This window comes from Bombus flavifrons, chromosome 1 (genome assembly GCF_040668555.2).
Source record: "Bombus flavifrons isolate JBK064 chromosome 1, iyBomFlav1_principal, whole genome shotgun sequence".
Classification (NCBI taxonomy): domain Eukaryota; kingdom Metazoa; phylum Arthropoda; class Insecta; order Hymenoptera; family Apidae; genus Bombus; species Bombus flavifrons.
In genome coordinates, this window is record NC_138442.1 from 12,689,529 (window position 1) to 12,712,108 (window position 22,580).

Consider the following 22,580-nt stretch of genomic DNA (forward strand, 5'->3'; position numbering starts at 1 on the left):
TCGTCGTTTTCTCTCGGCGGAACGCGTATCGTCTCCCTAATTCACGCTCCACGTTCCACCTTGCCTTATCATTCTACGACCATTTATTTTTTATCTTCTCCTTTTCCGCTTTTCTTTCTTTTTTTCCATCTTGTCTCTATTTCCTCTCCCCCCGCCCCTTTTTCATGCCTGTTATTATCCACCGTGAATACTCGCGCACTAAGAGATTTCTGGCGAGAAAACGCGAAATACCTGTGTCGCGACATAGCCGTACCGATGTTGTGCAAAACTCGTCGGACTACAAGTTTTTCTTCTGATCGTACAAGTATCTACTAACCGCACGTTAGAGCCGAATGATGTGCTTACTCTCCCGCTTACGGTATAGAGACGCGCTGTTAAGTGACTCGATCGTAATCCTAAGTTTGTTAACCGCTGTTCGTTTTGTTGGTTTATTACTCTGAGAAGAATGGAAGACCGTTTCGATCATTGGGTCTCCAAGAGTTGAGCAATAGAAGAAGCGCACCAGAGAATTTAACGCCGAAGGTTTAGCCCGATTTTAGCCGCCATTTCTCAGTATGCATCGGATTGAATAGAAACCGCAGCACATGGTCAACGTCTGGCATCTCTGTTGTGCGGTAAATACCGTTGGTTAGATACAAATCTAGTCTTTGTCCGTTCTTTTTTGTTCCCTCTTCTCTCTGTTACTATACCGAGCATTTAACTTTCAAAGTAGCTCTTTTCTGCAATCTTTTAGCGAATCGTAACAAAAAATTGTGCGTTCGATTCCATCAGAGTTCATTTACTATGTGCGAAACACATAATCTGGATAAACTCTGAAACTTGCGATCGTTACAGGCTTTAATGAAAAAAGTATAATTAAACAATTATTCGTTAGCCATCGTAAAAGCCTAGATTAACGCTCGAGGCGATCGCTGAAAAAAACTTTAGCAGTCAATTTTAAAGGCTGCTTTTTGAAAAAGCGAAGATTGCACAGATGATGATGTCCAACTTAATCGAGGTTCATCGAGCCGTACAGTCAGTTACGAAGGTAAAAGGACAATCGGGAAATAAGAAAGAGAGGCAAAGCTGCGCGGACAGTATGGTAGATAAATTGGAAAACTAACCACTCAAGGCCATGTCGAGGGGAGTCAAGAAAGAAAAGAAGTGAAGAGCATTCTAACAGCACATGTCTTGCACGGCGCTTCTGATCTCGCGATTACCGTAGTGTCGTTTTTTCGCTTAGCGAACCAACCTTTCAAGGACGCGAAACAAGGCTGTTGGTCGCCAGAAAAAATAGCCGGACCTCCTTTTCCTTTCCATTTCAGAGTCGCGGCGCGTAGAGGTGCCCGCTATGTAGGTCGTCAAAAAAATGGAACGAAAGTTGGTGCGGTTGACGTAAATACGCTTCCGGCCAGACAAATCGTTTTGAACCTGTATCTTTTTTATTTTTATTTGTTTTCCTCTGTTTCTTTGAAACGATGAATGGCATTCGTAGTGCGTGGGTTATTCTTTACGAAATTTTTATTGGATCGGTTTTTTAAGCACGAATCGTTCATTCATGCTAGTCGTGAAATTTTTTCCCTCTCCGTCTTCTGTTAATATTTCACATCGAAAAGACTCGGGTATTAAAATATATGAATATATCTTTTGACGAATGTTGGTCTTAATACGGAGAAAGTGTCGCGAAAGGACGCGATTCGCACCAGGAAATTTCCATCTCTATCGAATCCTTTGTCGTCGCCCGTTTGCTCCCTGAAGACATAAAAAAGGGAAGACTTATTCCTGTCAGAAGGATACAAAGAGAGACACGACGCTACGTTAGAGTCATCGCACTTGCCAAGGAGAAAAGAAGTAATATTACGTCAAAGGATTCTATTCTTAACGCGTGGGAAGGCGTAGGCACTTCGTCATCAATCGCAAAGATATATATTACACGGCCGAAGAAAATGAGACAAGGAAGAATAAACGATCCTAAAAATACTGTTAACGGAAACTAATATAATTCATATCGAAGTCGGTATGTACCAAGATCTTGAGACTCGTTGCAGATGAACTTTCAGTCCACTTTTGAGCCGTATAAGCGTGTCACGAGCCAGGTAGCCGACTCTCGTGTAACAGAAACGGTGCAGTCTCGTCTCTGGGGGTCTAAAATAAACGTGCACGAGCTATTATTGGATTAAAGCAGGACGGGAATGGGAAGAAAGCAGAAGGAACGAGCGTCGATTGTACGAGAAGTCACATGTTTTACGAATCGTGACTGGACACGAGCACCGAGGGTGTATAGGAGATATCCCTTCTGAAATGTTGTATAAATATTAATACGGGCCCTTCAGGACCAATATACGTGAGCTAACCTAAGAATAGTGGAAATTAGCATAATAATAGCTTCCGTTATTAGCGGTGAACGAATGATAATTCCAAGATAAAGACTCCTTGCTACCAGATATCGTGGTTCTTCTCTTATAATAATAGCCGGGGGATGATGGTACGTCGATGTGTTCCACAATTGAATATTTATTTGTGAAATATCATTAATATCACGATATCCATATAGGCTGAATTGTGCGGAAACTTTTGTTGCAGCTGCAGCGTTAGTTTTCGTTTTGACAGAAGTTTACAGGATATTACGATGGGTTGCGTCCATCATGCCGACTTAACTGGAGAGGAAAGCATAGTTCTCGAAGTCTATCCAATTAGATGCCACGTCCACCTCCGGATGAATATTCAATTTCGTCGGTATAAAATAACACAGTAGTAATTTAAATACACTATACTTTCCAAAGTTTGTCCAATTGGACGCTACGTTGACCCACCATGAATATTCAATGCCACCGCCATAAAACAACAATAACGATTCAAATACACCGAAAATAGAAAGAATAAAGGATCAAGTATGTACTACCTTCACGGTAAATTAATTATATACCCTAATAGGCACATGAATTTCGCATACACAGCCAGAGCTAATGAATATCAATAGAATCGATCTCCATAATCTACTCTCTCTTCTATGCGTCTACAAAGAAATTCCCATTGCAGCTTTACGCCCGTGGCAATCGCGAACGTATTTAGTTGTCCGATTTTAATTAATTTCTTCCATTGTCCATTGGGATTTAATTATTCTTCTGCAATAGCGGACACCCGCATTCTCCGGCATTTATTCACGCGTACTTCGTGTAATCGCGATACATGGAAATTCGACCTTTGCAGTAGGTCATCCTGTAACACGCGTAACAGACACGTTCCGCATTACACGGACCACGGAGCTTAAAAAAAATTATCGAACCAAATTACTCATCCGCGAAATAAAGTTCGTTTATAAAAATTTATAAAATCCTCGTGTATCGTTGCACTTTGAAATTTACCCACCGCGTTATACCAGAGGATGATGATAAAATTTTTCAAATTTCCAAATTTATGAATTTTGCTCGCGATAAATAATGGCTCGTAAACGGTTAGACAGAGTCACACTCGAGGAGATCACGAAACGAAGCGGAAGAAACCAATCTTGAAAGTCACCGATATCCCTTGAAACACTGGAGAACGTTAGCGAATATCCGCGAAAGTCTCTCTCGAGCGTGGAGACGCGGATTTGTACAGAAGCTGGCTGTATTTCGAGCGCGCGAGGATCGCGCCATGCAACGGAGGGGAGCGCAGAAATGTCGAGCCGCCGCATTCCAGCGACTTTTAACGACTGTAACCCTCTTTTCCTCGACGGTCGAGCCGTTAGCCACGCTCGCGGACACCGACTGAGACACTCGGCTGCTTTCCAACCTCTTTGTACCTTACCCTACGATCGCTTTAAATTTCCTTGTAATTGTCGCGATATCCTGTTCCCTTGGTTCAATGCTTGCCGGATGAGAATGGCACACCGTGTATGGATGGGCGGATGAAGCTTGTCGTGGGTGGTTAGACCGATCGATATCGGACAATGAGTCGACTGTTAGTCTGGCTGAGTTATAATTGCGCGAAAGGGGAAAAGGAAATCGTGGAAATGTTTCGTGTGCACGTTTTCGCGGCACCTCGAGGGTGCTTGATATCTGCCAGGATGGATGTGTTAAGTAAATGTCGGCGGCCAAGCAGGTACATTGTCTGTCCGATGAACGTGATGTTCGTTTCTGTTATTTCGTATGTCCCAGGGGAATCGTAATATCGAAATTCCCCATTCTCGTCATTTTTCTTTGTGCCATGGATTCTGCGTTTCGAATCTCAGACACGTTAAATCTCGTCTAGCGGTGGCAAACGAGTTTTGTGTAAAGTAACGCGACTAGTGTAATGCTAGAGCGTATCAGAGCAGCGGATATAAGGGAGGGGGAAGTGACTTGGTTCAATAAATCAGTAATCCGGACTTCCCTTGCCAGGGAATCAATGCCTCTATAATCGAAGGCTCGAGCTCTGCTGTATTCGTAGTTTGCGAAGTATAACAGAATCTCGTCCGTACGAAGAAAGAAAATCTGATTCGATGAACCGGCAATAATACGAAAATTACTTCCTCCGTTTAATCACAGAGTGGTACTTGAACAGTGTAGCGGTCGTATCGGTCTGTCAATAAAGTAGAAATTCATTTAGAAACTCCATCGACTGGTTTTCAAGGGACCACTTTAATAAACAATTGCGTCTTTGTCATAATTGCATTCGTTGATTTCGTGGAAATTGAAAAATTACGTTTTAAAGGTAGTTGGCCAACAGGTGGGAAAGATTTGTACTCGTAGAAACAATGGTTTCTCCAGAGGACAAAAAGGAAAAGAAAAGGATAAGAATCGAGTTCGTTGATTCGCATAAAAATGGGTTGGTTTGAACGAGGTACGGGTTTTAGTCGGTTCTTTGCGAATGATCTACGCTCTCTTTTTCCGGATACTCACAAAAGAAAACACATGTAGGTCAGGTCAGGCCTATCCGAATGCGTGTTACGGGCTTACCAAACGGTTAAGACAGACGTTATTAAAAATCTTTGATGGAATCCGTCGTACCACTTTGACTCATGCTACAACTCTACGTTTTTGTCCCATGCATTTCGTATCGTGATTCTTGTACTTTGCTTTTGTGAGTGGCATGATTAGTTTGACACAGCAGAAAATACCGAATTCATATGTGCACGTAATATAGCCAGTGGAAAAAACTAAATTGCGCTTACAGGTATTTATAAAAATCTTAAAAAGAACGTCTCCGCTTCCTAACGAAAGGAGTTTTCTTCTTCGCGAAAGAAACGCTATACGTAAACGCCAGAATGTATGGAGAATCGTAAGGGTCAGCTTTTTGTTTCTCTCCGCTTGGATTCACAGACTTGGATTCCTTTGCTTTAGGTGCTGTTTCTGACCGTGGTTGGTATCTGTTGCTAGTTTTCGTTCCCCCGAGTGCGTGGCGCGACGATGTATTTCAATTCGACGCGAAAGGAAATCGCCACGCCGGGTCAAAATACGAGGCGATATCTGTGCGATGACTTGGGGCGGAAACCGCGCATTCCATCATCGTGTTTTACGCTCGTTGTCGTCGTGAAAAACGAACACACGGCTATCGATAGCCAGCTGCATTTATCTTCCTTTCCATGCTGTTTGCACCGTAATTCGATAGAGGTAAACTCCGTGGGTTTGAACGCTCGGGAAAAATCAGGGAGAAGGGAACGAATTTTTCACTTTATATTTGGATTAACGAATCGAATAACCGATAAGTAGATATAGGTATATCTTAGTCGTACAAAAGTTGCTGTTTAAAGGGATGTTAAGCGATCGGAGTTCCAAGAACGCGGAAGCTCGAGGCTTGCGTGTTTCTGACAGATATCTTGCTTTTCATTTTAGACGACTTAACTAGCTCAACAGGCAAGGCGAGCATTGATCTTGATGAACTGGTCGACCTAATCGAGCAGAGATACGTCTTTCGCCGTTTCTAGTAAATTTCGAGGATTATCCACGCACAAACTGGTTGAACATCGAAGCTCCAATATAAAGATAGCATTTACGTTGCAACAATAGATGGAGAAAGTTTTCAGCGACAAATTTTTACGCTCGACTGTCATCAATTACATTTACAATTACAATTAGTTGTTTACAGTTTTTCATAATGAAAATTTGACGAAATAAAATTCAACTTTCACGACCTTAGGATTACGGAAAATAATGTTCGAGCATCGTTTTGTTTCAAGATCATATTGCGCACCGACTTTTCGATCAGTACATCTAACCTTTACATCGTTACTTCGTAGAAAGTAACGTTTGACTTTTTACGATAGCGTGACAATACGGTGTGCGTTCAAGGACTACAGACTGTAACAAGAGATGCACGAGAAGATACGTTATTTTCATTGTGTTTTCTCTACTGTGTCGATTCCACGGCCAACCAAACTTCAATTTTCTAAAAGTTTCTCTCCGAGAAGTATAGTATCCATTCTTGTTGAACGCTGGCTCTGAAACTCTTTATATTCATCTTCTAAAATTTCTCCTTCAGTTTCTGTTTTCTGTCAAGCTCACAGTCTAACCGCGCATGGGTGTAACCACCCTTGGTAACGTTTACCCCATACACGTGCACAGGCACACGTCAAGGCAATTTACCCATTTCAGTCACTTCGCCGCGGGCACGTTTCAAACGCTTAACGGCAGAAAGGCTAACGCTAAATCATTCGTTAGAGAGTTTACGAGTGTACAAACGTTTGCAATCCTTTTCCCTTCGAGAAAGAAGCATCTTATCGAAAAAGGTAAAAGCGTGTCGGAATCGATGGTCGATCGAATGAAAAAATTCCGCGAAGGAGGATCGGTAATCGTCTTCGAGATATAAAATGCATTTACATTACAACGTTAAACGACATAGTTAATTTAATCACGAAATCTTCTCGCACGCTTTTCATACGTCGAAACTTTTGGAACTTCCATTTCCTAGTAATGCGACAATTTAAATACAAGGATTCTCAATTATCCAGAGCAACGCGTATCGACAACGAAATCGAAACCGGTTTATCCACTCGAATCATCTTCGCAGGGACAAAAGGACGAAAGAAAATTTGTTCTAGATCTCGTGCGGAGGAAGAACGAAAGATGACACAATACCTGACATCTTCTAGTGAATGAATCGAGTAAATGGAATAGTAAAATGTTCAGAAGGGGTGAGTTTCTTCGTCGAAAAGAAATGTCGTGTCAAACACGAACGCAACTGCGTTAAATCGCTTCTCGCTTGCACCTGTGCCAATTCGACGGATATTCTAGTAGAATGTCACGAGGTCGTGCAGAGGACAAAATAGTCCGCGAAGATGTTTCGAGAGCAGGCACGGCTGTCGCGTCGTTCCTTCGAAACGAATCGTATATTCGACTCGTAGAAGTTACGGGTGAATACTTTTGTGGTCATACCGAGTGCTTGATATTTTCTGCCATGTCTCGGCCTTACGAGAAATTTGAAGTTGTATGCGAATTATGTAACGCGATTAGAGTCGGTTCAATTCTTACTCAGTCTTTCGTCGACGTTTCCTACGTAAAGTTTGAATACAAAGGGTCTTTCATTTCGTCCTCCAACAACAGAGGTCTCTTTTCTAACAAGAACAATTTCACTCAGTTATTTGTATTTCATCTGCACTCGATGAACAAGAGGGACACTCGCGAGTCTCTTGCGAGTATTTTCTCTATTTTCTCTATACGTATACTCAAATTATTTCAGACCAATCAACCTTCGTTCATTATAAAATGGTACACAAATTCCATCTTAATGCGTGTCTAAAGCCCCATCATCACCATATCTCTGCCTCGTCCTTTATTATTCGTCGAATTCGAGTCCCTTATCGTTCGATCCTCCCCACTCAGTGTCTCTCATTTCTGAAGGAACATCGTTTCTGGTGGTTCACCGATGAATCGATAATTCGCGACTACCTGACTGATTCCTGAAGAAGCTTCCCATAGGAAGTAGTTCGCGCAAGGAAAACGATTTCGTTGGTTGTCCCCGGTGGAAAATAGCTGGTATTGTTTCCGACATGTCAATGGGAAGATGGGAAAAAAGACGTCCTCGATGCAGATTCCCCGAGGCCTTTGGTCACGTATTGTATACGAGAACCTAGTACTGTTTCCTACGGCAAAAGTATCGAGGAAAATGTGAAAAAGGAGCGAGCCAGACTTCCCTTCTGGTTGTCTCACGTGTTTGTGTGTGTGTGTGTGTGTGTGCGGGAATCCGCTTCGACAACGGCCAAGAAACATCTTCCGGCAGACTTTTAACTGGCATGCTTTTTCGCTTTCGCAATAATCCGAACGATGCTCTGGTTTTACCGTGTACGGAACAAGAGGGATGGAAGTAACGAATATTGCGTGGAGGTACGAATTCCTCGAAACGTTGCTGCTTTTGTTTGCCGGACCTTTAGTCGTAGGCGGTAGACATTTTCTTGTATCGGACTCGGCAAGTTTGCCGAAACTAAGTTGGAAGCAGTAGTTTCGCAAATGAAAGATTGCCTCGCATTCTTGTTTATCCGATTTCTCTTTTCTCGTCGTTACTTCGGTTTCGGAGTCTTCAAAGACTTACTTCACGGGCAATGTGTGTGGGTAGTGTTGTTAGGAAAAGTAAGCTTCGGTAATTCTACGAGCAGAATTTTGTTTTCGCCATCTGGTTGGCAGGTTCGATTGGCGTGGACACGTTTTCGGGCCTCATCGCAAGCAACAAAAGACGGTCGAGCGAAGCTTTTCATTTCTGGACGATTAAACGAGGGCTCGTGATTAAAAGCACCGCTCTCATGTGGGTCAAGTGATCGGGTACACAGATCGAATTCGCGTTCGTGGAAAATTCCCAGGTCGCTCGATTGCGCTTTTTCCTTTTTTTTATTCGTAACTTTACTGCAACAAAATTCGTTTCATCTAAATTCGTAACGCTGCAAGATTTTGAAAAGCTCTTTGCAACATTGTTCTAAAAGAAAAAAAAGGAGAAAGGAGAGGAAAGAGTATAGAAACTATCTAGGAAAGAGGTGAAATGTAAAACAGCTTGGAAATATTTGTTCTTTTTTTTTTTTCAAGTACAAGTGAAACAGTAGGTAAGAACGCAATTAGTGCAGTGCATTTAGCTGTGCAGCGAGGTTTTCCTCGGACTCTGCTCGACCGTGTTTCTTTCCTTCGAAAATGAAAGATACGGTCCGCCAAGATGAACTGTAAACACAATAAAGGAGCAAGGGAGAATAACGAGAAAATGTAAATAACGTGGTGAACGATTCGAAGCAGATGCATCCTGAGATGCAATGAAGAAGAGCAATGTGCATCGCTATGAGCACACACAGGATGCGATAAGCTATATACTCTCATTTCCTTTTCGCACAGATTGTGGAACCTCGTTACGTTCCAGGCCTGTTTGCTTTGATAACCGATTGCAGATAATAAATAATACGATTTACTGAAAAACGAAAAAAAAAAATGTTTTGCTAAAAAGTTAATCGCGGTAACTTCGTTTGACCCATTATTTTAATACTTTCAACACGAAAAATGACTATAAATCATCGATCCACGAGATTGTCGAGTTAGTAGGTCGTCTTTTATTTTATCTGTAAAACAAACGTCATGACTGTATCTTTCTTTTTTTGACTTATTATTCATTTAGATTTTGTACATCGATTAAGCTCGCATTTAACGTAAACATCGAGATAGAATCCTGAGAATTGCACAGCCAGACAAATTGCGATTAATCTGGCGATCAGTTGCTGCGATTAATCTAACGATCAGCTGCCTCGATTCGCGTAGCCGGCGCAACGACGTTACACGTCGTACATATGTATGTATTTCGCTCGATATTATGTAAGTGTTTATCGCGAAAACGACGATAATGCGCGCAGGCCCGCGCGAACATCGACGTTCGCGAATGATTCATCGTTTTGCGATGCTCCTCTATCTGGAAGGGACTTAAAATGCAAATTGCCATCGCATTGAGCGCGCGGTCTCGCATTGTTCGACATGGGAAAGCTGAAAGACATCGGAGTTTAATTTACAATGGTTAAATGTTGAATTCCGCGAAATAATAATGGGAAAAAGCAACGGTATTTAACAGAGCCAACCCTAGGAATTTTTCGAATTACATAAATTACTTTTACAGTTTACGTCATCCTTTTAAAATGGCATTTAAGTTATTCATTAACGTCACAACGAATCATATTCGTTGTATTTATGTTGGAGAATTCTTTTTATCTTTTTTGAAAATTCTAAGTACTCCACTGATACGAGGCAAAAGAAAAATGCTGGATAAGAGAAAGGAAATGCGAGTCGATTGCGAAGCAGGACAGTTCATAGTTCACAGAGATGGCGTCAACAAAGCTTCCTGTGTCACGACAGTAGTTGATTTACCGTGGGACGCATTGTCACGGACTGAATTAATTGACGGGGTCAGGTAAGGACTGCCGTTTGTATTTTCTGTCGATGATGACAAACACGTCTATTAGCAATGCTAACCACCATGCGACACCTTGCACGATCGCATACCTTAGCTAGAGGTTGCCCGAAGCGATATTTTCGTTGGAACGAGTGCGTTGTATATTTTAGCTAACGTTCAACGACGACTTCGTTGATTTAAACGATATTTATTCTTTCGTACAAGGTGTTTTAATATTTGGAACACCGCGTATTAGCTCTATATCGTGTCTGGCAATATTCCCACAGTATCTCGCTTACGATAAAATATGGAGACCAGGAAGGAAGATAAGATTAATTTTATTTAAATTGTCGATTATCGCGAATAGATCAATGGAATCGTCCATTTGATTCCAGGAAACAATTAATTTAACGGAGATTAGTGGGAAACTAACTATCTTAGATCGTAAATTCTAAAGAGGTCTAAAGCTTTATGAGTCCATTGATCGTAAAGTTAGAAAGATCCTTGGTTGTTTCGAAGTGAACCTCCTTCGGGTCAGTGGTCTTGAAATTCCACGGTTAGGATGAAACGGATCTTGGAATTATTCTTAATCCTCGAATAAGTTATGAGAGTAACATTAATTAATGATGGTATATAATAGTGTACGTTTTTAGATGCGCTCTGCTAAAAATATTCATATAGGAACAACGAGGTAAACGTGTTGCTCTCGATTCGCTCGAAGAGAGTAATTCCTTGGGTGAAGAGGAGAGGTCATCGTATGGTTGATTAATAAAAGCTTCTATGGGGTCGATGTGTAAAAATAAAGATCACCCTCGCGAGTCGAGAAATAAATAGCGCATGCATGTCGTTTAGGTGAATCAAATGGAGTATGCTCCGCTGAACGACGACTCCCTTTCTCTCTCTCTCTCTCTCTCTCTCCTCATTTGCGTGCGATTACTCGCAGTAATTTAACATGTTCGAACCAAATCGAAAGTCGATATCCCTTCTCGAATGTGAACGTTTTAAACAAGTTGGGAACAGGGAAGGAAAAAAAGAACGGGATGAAAGATTCGAACAAATCGGTGCGTTTAAAGAACATTGGACTTAAAGAGCCAGTCACCAACTGATCTAATGACGAATATAGTGCGGAGCGGTGTTATTTTAGAAACGGAGAGTCGGCCGTAAAAGTAGCAACGCGCTGCGTAACGGGGTTAACAATTACGTTGTGGCGTCTCGACAAGATTCATTAGAGTTAAGGTTAAGGTTCATTAAACTCGAACCGCGATGAAGAAGTCCACGGGGCGACTTTATTACTGGGAGCTTGGCAATTTTAGCGATAGCATCGTTAAACGTTCCCATGTAAATTACAATACGCGATGCGAACCCAGTGGCTGTTATGCGCGATTTCCCGCGCTGTTCTTCTAGCCTAACTGGATGTTTCTTCTCTCGTTTCGTCTAACTGCCTTCTTTTTATCTTAAGACATTCTAGGCAACATCGTCAATTCGTGTGAAAACCGAATGCGCATGCCACGCTGCGTTATTCAACTTGCAAATGTTCACTGTCTACAATTATCAAAGCCTTTCTCAAGGCGTATCATTCGTATTTCGAACTAGCGATAACTTAGAATACGTATCAGCTGCGAACATGAACCTGAAACGCTCTTTTCAAACACCCCCATCTTCTACTTCGACAAAAATTGAACATAGACGCACAGCCAATTACTTAGATTCCCCGAAACAATTTCTCCATTGAGGAGCGTTCAGCACCGGATGGCGGCGTCGAATCCAGTGGCCGCTTCATTGAGTCGCGCGCGCTTACGCCCTTGAGTCGATGTTATTCAAGGTCGAATCGGAAGGACGATCGATTTTACCGGCACAGAAGCATCGAAGCTGCAGACGGTTGGCATTTTCGCGTCTGGTCTGCGCTCGCTGTATACAACAGATACCGCGAGAGAGAGTCACGCATGTTTTCTCACGCATCGACGAGAAGATGGCGTGGAAGGACGGGGCCGCGTCGTGGCCGGATGCGGAGCCGAGAACGGACAAAAGAAACACGGCTGCATAACAGACAATACCACTCTGTGCCGGCACAGACGACCAACGTTATTGTCCGTGACTCGCGTTATATCGCCGCGACCGCCCGTTAACGAGGTCCATCGAAGACAACGAGAGCCCACTTCCGGTCTCCCTGCCTTTTTTCCTGGCTATACTGCCACGAGCAAAGAGTTCTGCGTCGTTGACGCGAACCAATCTCTTCTTCGTCTCCTTCTTCTTATATTCTTTTTTCTTTCTCGCTCCTAATTTCTTCGTTTTTTCCCTTCGAACAACCGTTTCACAAGAGGGTCGAAGACGAAGTGGACTGGGTCTCTGAAGGTTTGCGATGTTGTCAAGGAGTAACGCGATCGCCTCTTTAACACGATGTGCGCAAGAGCACAAACTTGGCAGAAGTTTGCCTGTCTTTCGTTTGTTCAAGTCAAAGGTTTGTCGTACAGGGTGGTTGCTGCTTGTCCTGCATAGTAGGGTTTTAGATGCGTGACAGGTCTTGGGGGAAGTTTCCGTTTGATATTGAGGATTGGAGGTTGATAGGGTTTCGTTGAACTTCAAACGAACAATTCGATTGCTTGTTTTGTTAACGAAATATTTGTTTTGGGAAACTCCCTTAAACGATCAGTTTACTTGTGGAAAGAAAAAAGTTTCTTTGTAGCGGTGCGTCCTTTCTTTTTCTATTGACTATTTGCAGCTCGTCGAATAAATTTTCTGTTAAATTGAAGATCACCCATGATTACTATTGATGTTGCAGAGTAATTAGAAGATTGTGCTTCCGTAATACGAAGCAATTAAAAAAACACTATTTGTGTGAAGTGAAAACGTTAGGCGAGATAGAAATGTTATTGCTACTAATTAACTCTTGCATTGCGATTCTTATTCTCGAAGAAAAGGAAAAGTAAACTTAATTCGTCTAAATCTAGAACGGTGAACTGGGAGGAAAAAGAGTTGGCGTTAAGAGCGAACACGAAGACAGTTGGAAATACGATTAGTTTGGTGTGGCGTTGCAGAAATTTCAGACCAAGTCAAAAGGGCTGGTCTCTGTATAGGAGGGTGAAGTTCTTCTACCTTCCCTCTGGGACATTATCGCCCCTCCGATCAGCCTATCTATAGGAAAAGGGCCACACCTTCCGCAGACGTAGCAATGGCTTAACGACCGAGGCAGCCGGTCGCGTTTCTACGTCAATGTTTTCGCGCTTTAAGTCCCTGATACACCTCGATATTCATCGTTACTTTACTCGTTTCACCCTTCACCAATAGTAGTTACGGCAGTCATTTTTGGAACTATCGTGAACTATGTTGGTTGTAAGTAACAGCAGGAAATTTAAAGAAAGAATTATTTGCGGACAATTTTTTAAATAGAAATTTACCATTACGCGATGTATACTTTTTACGCGACAAATATTTTCTAGTCAAAAATTTAAGATTCGAAATACTTGTTTTTCTGTCCTAATCTTTGTTCTAATCTTTACGTACCCTTATTAACCCTTTCCGTATAGTTAAAGCCTACCATGAAGATAGGTCAGCTTGAGGGTTTCTTTTCCGCCAGTAAACATCACAAGGGTGGCTTAACTGTACAACGCCCTCCGGGTAAACGTAGATGATATATCCTTTATTTAGAATCATAGCATTCTTTTTAGATAATCAAATCTATCTAGAACGATCTAACATCTACAAAATTTTAAACTTTCCTTCTTCTGTTTTCTATTTTTTCTTCTTTTTTTTTTTTGTTTAAATGTTTTTAAACTTGACTCGAGTTAACCAATAACTTCCGAAAAAAGGGTCAATTTACCGGGTGGTTTCAGTGATAGTCGTATTTTTAGTTTCTTCAAAGTGGTCGTGGTAAAAATAAAAGACATGCCTCGGAGCGACGCGGTGAAATTTCTTTTTCCCTGCGAACGAACTGCCGATCGTGGAACCTGAATAACAAGTAGAGCGGCGTAAAACGCGCTTAATACGGTCGGTGTACTCAGGACAACGTCTCCGACCTCTTCCCACCTCTTTTCGATATTACCGAGGGCTGGCTGCCTCCAGGAGGGTGTATCGTGTACACAACTCCTGCTGTTCACCTTTGCACAGTTACCTTTCGCGTTCAAACAATGTTTCTTCCTAGGTTTTCTCTCTCTCATCAAACTTGTCTAATGTCTAACGCTTCGAATGGCGGGATCGACACAAAATAACATCGCGCGTTTTATCTTCCTGCTCGATATAATTAGCGGTGGTGTTAATGCAATAAGTTTGCCAGCTATGCGGCTATAATTACAATAACGCTTTAGATTACGTTTATTGTGAAATTGTAAGTTGCACATAGTTATCGTGGACATTAACGAATAACGAACATAGGATGTTATAGTTTACGAGAAGCGACGTTTCAAGGAATAATTGATGTCGAGCTCGTTCTATCGGCTAAATATTAAAACGATGAACTAGTACATGTCAATCCTTGACATCGTAGAACGTGTAAATGTCGTTTCCAATTGATCGATTCGAAATTTTGAATATAATAATATATGAAATCACGGTGGTGATAAAAAGTTGTAAACATTCGTGAGATATGTATTACAATCAAACGCGAATGAACGGATAAAAACAGGCTAAAAAACGGATTACCTAAATTACTCTAAACTTTTTACCAAAAAGAAAAATGAGTAAATACTTGCTACAAAAAATTGATGACTTGTTTTCGTGTTGGAAATCAGTGAAAAAAAAGAGCAAAATAAAATAAAATAATCTAGCAGTTGAACAAACGATTTAACTACTCGGAATATTCGAACGTGAAACGCATTACGTCGGTTTGCATCGTTTTCCTCGACGGGCAAAATAAATATTTTACGATCGCGTGTTCGCGTCGTTTTCCAGGGCGACACTGGCGAAGATCGCCAGGATATCGCGCGAACCACCGCGTCGTTTGCACGTATCCATCGATTTTTTCTTCCATCCTTCCATTCCCGACAAAGCCTTCGATACTCTTCACTCGTCATTTCGCGACCAAACCGACCAAGGTTTAATCTTCGTCGAGACAGAGAGGATGGATATCGAACGCTCTACAGTCTACCGGAAAGCGACCGATTGTCCCTCGCTCTTTTCAACGCGAAAGTCTCTCGCGTTTCCTTCTCCTTTTCATACGATTCTCTGCTTTCTTTGATCGAGCTTCCACGTCTACACGATGAACAACTCTGTGAAAAATATTGGAATCATTGTTTCGATGCAGGATTATATTGCGGGAGAATTGTGTGAATTGGCCGATTGTAATTGATAAGGGCGAATGTAGTCGTAATTAAAGTAGTATATCATTTAAGTCGTCGTAAGACGCGACACGTATATGAGACTTTTCTACAGAATTAATAGAGACTGTTTATGGTAGATGAAAGATTATCTATTTAGACGAGGCAATTGTATGTTTCTTGGGTTAATTTTCGTACGTTTAGTTGGTTATTTAAAAGTCTAACTATTATGATTCCTCTGGGACAAAAATTCAATAGCTCGGGCTTAGACCAAACTGTTTTGTTTCGACGTTAAAATAACGTTTAATAATTCGACGTTTCGGCGTTCAATTAAATTCTTTGCGACGAAATCGCACTGTTTTCTTAGAAATCTATTTGAACATGTGGAAACGCGTTTGCTCTCTTCCAAACATATGTATCAAGCCTGACCCGATTGCATCGCGACACAGGTCGAAGATCTCTAAGGATATCAGGTAAATAATTATACCTATCCGAAGCCGTTTGCTCTTCAGGGTCTTCCGTTAACACCATCGCATTCGGCATTCGTCGCGTAACGTCGTCTCTTCTTCATTTTTCCCAACATTAGTAGCTTTTCTCAACAACTCATATTATCCATTGTTTTATATTCGACTTACGTAAGCCTCAACGGTGCACGAGTAACGTTTCACCGAACAAATCCAAAAGAATTTTCAAGAATATCTTTCTTCTCTAATTCGATCGTAATATTTCTTCTTTTCGTTTGACTCTTGATATTTGTCTAGAGACGTGACCATTGAATTATTTGAAGCGTCTGCTTCATATTTTATAAACACAAACAAGCTTCCGTTGTATCATTCCTCTGCTAACGAAATTTCGATGTCAGGCTTTCATTGACAAGTGTCCCGCGACAAAACGGACGTTGACGCGCTCGTAAACGCGTGGAACGCGTCGTGAATGTATCCGGTTAAAAATAAACTGTACTTCCTTGGGCGTAGGGCCTCGATAAACAGCTTTTGGACGAACTGGCTGAAAGGAAGTGGAAAATTTACTCCGGCCCCGGGTTCTGATACCCGACGAATTCTCTTTCCCCCGTTTCTATTATTCCGAGCAAACAGCTCGCTCGTTGTTTTCCTCCGTTATTACTCAATTTATTGTTTCATATTTCGAATTTATCATATTTGCGACTAATATTTGATATTAAAATGGATGCCTCTATGTACAGTATACTTACGTCGAAATGATTTCAGTAAGCAGAAATCGATACGTTTGTATAAGCAACTATACTATTTTTGTATTATTTAGTAGTCTGTTGATATTCGCATGAAATCGTAGTTTTATAAACACAACTGAAGAAATAGAGTCTAAACAGACGTCTGTTCAACAGGCATATTTTGCGTATTATGTCTTTGCGATAGACAGTGAAAATACGTCATGAAATATCGTAGGTTATTTTCGAGCGAAGAATTCTTTCTTAGTCATCAAGTTTAGTAACGTTTTCTAAACCATTATTCGTGTTTTCGGTTTGAGTCATCGTGTCTTTCGTTCAATCGTCTGCTCTAAAACCTTTTTTACTATATCAGGAGCGACGATCGTATCATTTTGGAAAATTCCTTACAATGTGGTCGAAAGTATCGAAATAGAATTTTTCGAAGCATTCAAAAATCCGATTAGCATTTGTAAAAAGGCAATCCTCGTTTCCTCTTCTGTGCACATATCACAACAAATAACTTACTCAACGAGTTACTTTCTCTTAGCAAAGTTACACGGCGATAACCAGACGTTTCAAGCGCCGGCTAACGGAAAAAGTTAATTCCCCAGTTCGATGCACCCACCTTATTAAGTAATACATTATATTATAAACACGCACAATTAAAGCCGACAGACGGCTTGTTATACCTTAGCACGCAATTACCAGCAGAACGGAAGACAATATCGCAGAATTCCTTTCGGTTGATCGTTTCACGATCGTGAATCGAAAGTTATCGCGAAAAAAAAAGGAAGAAAGAGGAATTTTCATGGCTCCGCGAATAAAGATTCGCGCTCAATTAGTTTGACAATTTTTGGAAATCGGGTTAACAATTCAATGGAGGAGGTCAGAGAGCGAGATCGTTGAATAATTTCCTCGCTTAAGCATTCGAGAAATATCGCGCGGTTCTCGCGAGAAAGAAAGCCGACCCCGAACATTAATTAGGCCGGATATCCTTTTGTCGGTAATTAAGCAGAATTTATCTTTCTGCCGTACGAAAGGGCAACTTTTTCTTCCCCTTTATTTCTCCGTCTTCTTTTTTTATAACAAAAAAATCATGCTTTTTCGAAAAGTTTCACGGTTCTTTCAAAACGGAAAAACCGGAAGATTTGTTCTCGATGGCTGTCAGAGATGCTCATTGTTCGAGCGGAATGAATCCGCGGACGCGAGAGCAAAAGGAGAATCGCTTGTTTAATAAAATCCTCGGGATTGTTATTCGTTCGAGTCTGTTGTTAATTAAAAACTTACAAGGGGTGAGCGTACCGTGAGCAAGAATTCAATGAATAGAGTATTTCGCGGGAAAATTGCATTCAGAATTTTATATTAATATTTTCTACGCGCGATCTTCTCAGATAAAATTTCTATACCGCGCTGATCAGTTGCACGAGTAATTAAGAGTAATTTGAAACTTCATACTAAAGATTTATACGTGAACTTCGGTCGTCGTCAAAATTTCGTTTTTCGAACGTATTCATAATTGGTCAGCATTCGTGACTCACCCTATTGCGACGATATTAAATTTTGATGCAGTTGAGAAGATACTTGGCAAGACCGTGATGCCTCAAGCCATTTTCCAAGACGCGCTCGCTCAATCACGCTAATGTCTTCATTTAAAACCTATTTTGATCTACAAAGAACTCATCTATTTCACTTCTCCTAATGAGTCTCGCATGGAAATTGCCATAAGATCGTAAGATCTCGTGTCCGCTTGTACTTATCAAAATACGAATATTCAGCTTGAAAATATATCCGCAACTCTGATTAATTATTTACATAAGTTCTTTATCGAAAAACTTGTCAGATTCAAGGATACAAGATAAAGCGGGCAAGGATGATCATCCTAACAAAACAGGCATTGGATGGGCAGGCAAAATTTACAAAGATAGAAAACTTCTGGGTGGATAAATGAAATCGAACCGACAGATTTCGAAGTTTCCTCGACACGATATCGTAATTAAGAGACGTGACTGCGTTTTTCCGGAAGTGTCTGATCCCGGATTAAGGTCGGAGGTGGTGCATTCTGGGAGACGGCCGGGTCAAAACATAACCGTGAGACACGCGTTCGCGACGACACCGTGGAAATATTATTCCAACGTTTCTCGTTTCAATTTTTTCTCTTGTTCACCTCGACGAATGAAAATGTACGCTCGTTCCATTGTCATACTACGTACACACATCGCGGCTTCTTCTCTTTCTCCTCCTTTTTGTTCAACGTTACAAGAGATTGTGTTTCGCCTTGATTTTCGTAATTGTGATTTTCCGGCAACGCTGGAGCTTCGGCGTGGAATTATTTTCTGCCACGGAAGATCGTTGCATCGTGTTCGACGGGTAATTAAGTAAGAAAAGTTGACACGTATTTCTATCCAATTCAAACGTCGGTCGGGAAAGAAAATGGGAAAGGGGAGCAAGTTCTCGTAACACATTCGATCGATCTTGTATTCTTTTGAAAGTTAAGCTGTTTTGCAACGTATTCGTTGATAAAAGTCGATAAAGTCGAGCCAATTACGGTGCAACGGTCGAACGATTTTTCGCTTCTTTCGCAACGATACGGACGTATCTAACTAACAATAAGCAAAACTACTACTTGGTCGGTCGAGCACTTTCGATGATTGCGACGTAGTTTAGCAGCTCGAAGAAGGAAACGAAAAAGGACACCGGAATCCGCGGCATGCCCTCCAAATCCGGCGCGTACAGCGGGAAATACCGCAGAAGGAAATTGCAAACGACTGGTAGAGTCAGACACTCGGCAGGAAGTCCGCGTACTGGTACTTGCGATCGCTGGTGAACTGCTTCGCGTTTACAAACCTCGAAAAAGAACGTTGCACGATTGTTTCGTGCGACATCTGAAAGCAGAAAATCAACAAAAATGTACTTGTCATGTTTCTCTCCTGCGATATTCGTATCCTCTCCTTCTCCAAAATTGTACAGAAGATAGCGAAACGGTAGTAAATCCTGCATAACGAGATCAGGGAAACTGGTATTTCCTGCAATTTTAATCCTAAACCTTGAAACACGAAACTCAGCGTCTTATTTGTGATTAATTCCGTAATGTTAAAACCGTAGACGGTAGCTCGAACGCTACGTGGGAGGGACAGATACCGGTGTGACACTCGTGACGCTTCCCTCCCGGTATTCACCCTAGGAAAGTTCTTTGCTTATCTAAATCGGAAAGACGAAACCACGTCGGATGAAGGACTTCCTTTAAACACGGGGTGCGTCCGTAGCGATGATTTTTATAAAGGGACGAAAGTGAAGGAGGAGGATGGAAGTAGTAAGGAGCAAAAAATCGAAGGAGCATCAGGCAAGAACGAATTTAGAATCGTAGAAACTTGGTCGATTCTACGAAATCCTACGGTGTTTCTCGCATCGAATCTTAACGCGATATTACTATTTGTTGCAATGCGGTTAAACGGCTGATCGTTTGAAAGAGCCTCGAGTAATGGTGGAACAAATTGTCGTTGGAATTTGATGTTAAAACTATCGCTATAAGTAAAAATACACGAAGAAAGCAACCGTAACTGTAAGTCGCAGTTGCGTTCGATTCTATCGGATTTCTTGACCTCTTTCGCAACTTTTCTACACGATGTACATATGTACCAGGTTCTTCGAGATTTTTCGTTTCCGGGCAATCTGTCCCAGTAGATTGAGTTACTTCCAAACTTCATTCATCCCTATATCCTCGACATCCACAGGAAAAGCTTCGCCGAGCAAATGTTTCGCTCGTCGTGGCGACTAATTCGAGCGATACTCGATCTACCTGGCATTACACGCAACATTAATCAAATGAAAGCGGAGACAGGTTAAACCTTTGATCCGCGAAGCAACCTTAGAACCTCGAAACGGCACGTTCGATTCGAACCTTCCCCCTGGCAAATCGCGTTACACCGATCGTTCGATTCGGGACGAAGAGGACGATTCAAGGGTAGATGGAAGCGTGAGTGGAGATTCGCTCGCGAGAACGGGGAAGCCGTTGTCGTGCATGTTTCGCTGACCCGTCTGTTTCTGTTGCAGCAACTGAAAGATGAGCTGGGCGAAGTGGTGGCCGAGATGGAAGCGATGGAGGGCGGTGGTCTCGCGGCCGACGAGACCAAGCCGTCGAACAAGGCGAAACAGACGTCTATCGGCCGTAAGAAGTTCAACATGGACCCTAAGAAGGGAATCGAGTACCTGATCGAGCACAATCTGCTGGCCCCGACGCCCGAGGATGTCGCACAGTTCCTTTACAAAGGCGAGGGCCTGAACAAAACCGCGATCGGCGACTACCTGGGCGAACGACACGACTTCAACGAGAGGGTGTTGCGAGCGTTCGTCGAACTGCACGATTTTACAGACCTGATCCTGGTACAAGCTCTTCGACAGTTCCTCTGGTCGTTCAGATTACCCGGTGAGGCGCAGAAGATCGACCGGATGATGGAGTGTTTCGCGCAAAGGTACTGCCAGTTGAACCCGAACATATTCACGAACACGGACACCTGTTACGTGCTCAGCTTCGCCATCATTATGTTGAACACGTCGCTGCACAATCCGAGCGTCAAGGATAAGCCCAGCGTGGAACAGTTCATTTCCATGAACCGTGGCATCAACAATGGCGGCGACCTACCTCGCGAACTCCTTGTGGTAAGTGCAAAAGCTCGCTCTCGCTTTATCCGCGCTTCCTGTGTCATTTGTCTCTCTATGGGAACCGTTCCTCGAATCGTGTATAGCTAGCCTACAACGTCAGATTGCAACCAGATCTTTTTGCTCGTACGACGATAAATAAAGTCATGCGATCTATGTTTAACGATAATTTATGGACTATCGACGGGAGACATTTTTAGACATTTTCTAGGAAGCTCTATTATTTCTCTTCGTTGTTCGTTACAGCGTAATCGTACGAACCTCGAGCGACGATGAAAATGTGAAAGTTCCGAAGGTTAATTCGATCTTGGTTCGCTTTACTTTTCGCGTATGTGGTTCGAGATTTAATCTCGTTCCCACCTGGACTCGCAGTTTCACGTCTCGCGTTACAATTTTCGCCCGATATTCGTGTTTTGCGAAAAATGCAAATTCTCCTTGTTCCGCAAGCCGTGCCGCGAAAACATACACGAAAGATTTCCTGCAATTAGGGCAGCGCTGTTGGTGCAACGATTTTATTACGTGTGGGCAACCGTAATGATTAGGTGGAGCTCTATCACCGGAAATAGATAGAGGCGATACACACGTCGAAATTAGATCGCTGTACTAAATCATCGATAATAATCGGTGCACGTTCGACGTAATTCAAAGATAGGGCGCTATGAAATTCCAATTTGTCGTTTTTCTAAAATCGAACCGTACGATTGCTGCACGTGCCATTAGAATATCGTTCGGAATATCGAGTTAGATCGTGTTTCCAGATGAGACTTGTATATTGGTTCGGCTGACTTTAATCCGTTCTATCGATGAGGAAGCAATCTTTACGATATTGTTTGCGGTTTAACCGAGTTATTGAAACATTCTGCGTTTATTCCCGTTCCCGTTTCCGATGACGTAAAGCGTATTAATCAGAAATTTCTGGTAAATTCCTGGCAAACGTTTGCGTCACGCGTAGATTCTCGCTTGACCGATCGATTCAGTCGTCCGCTCGGAGTATCTGCACGCGTTCGATAATCCGAATTCCATACGACTAGGATTTAATCGACTTATATTCCAATGAATATCGAACGGTTGGCACTAAGTGTTAGACGAACTGGTGCAAAAATTCCAAATTGAATAAACGAGCCGAGGATCGGTGGAGAAGGAGGCAAGTGGGTCTTAACAAACACGATAAATAACGCAATAGCGTGTGCAACAAAGGACGT

At 42.1% G+C, this 22,580-nt stretch overlaps 1 protein-coding gene across 7 annotated transcripts in view; it reads left to right on the plus strand.

Annotated features, from left to right (window-relative positions):
- Positions 1 to 22,580, plus strand: part of step (cytohesin steppke) — a 58,852-nt gene that overhangs the window by 29,552 nt on the left and 6,720 nt on the right. For 6 of the 7 annotated variants that reach the window (XM_069120793.1, XM_069120802.1, XM_069120821.1 and 3 more), the window contains one exon: positions 20,773 to 21,378. In XM_069120793.1, the coding sequence (XP_068976894.1) occupies positions 20,773 to 21,378 (606 nt within the window). Of the gene's footprint in view, positions 1 to 18,452; positions 20,696 to 20,772; positions 21,379 to 22,580 lie in introns of those variants that run through there. The other variant, XM_069120830.1, reaches the window with a different exon arrangement.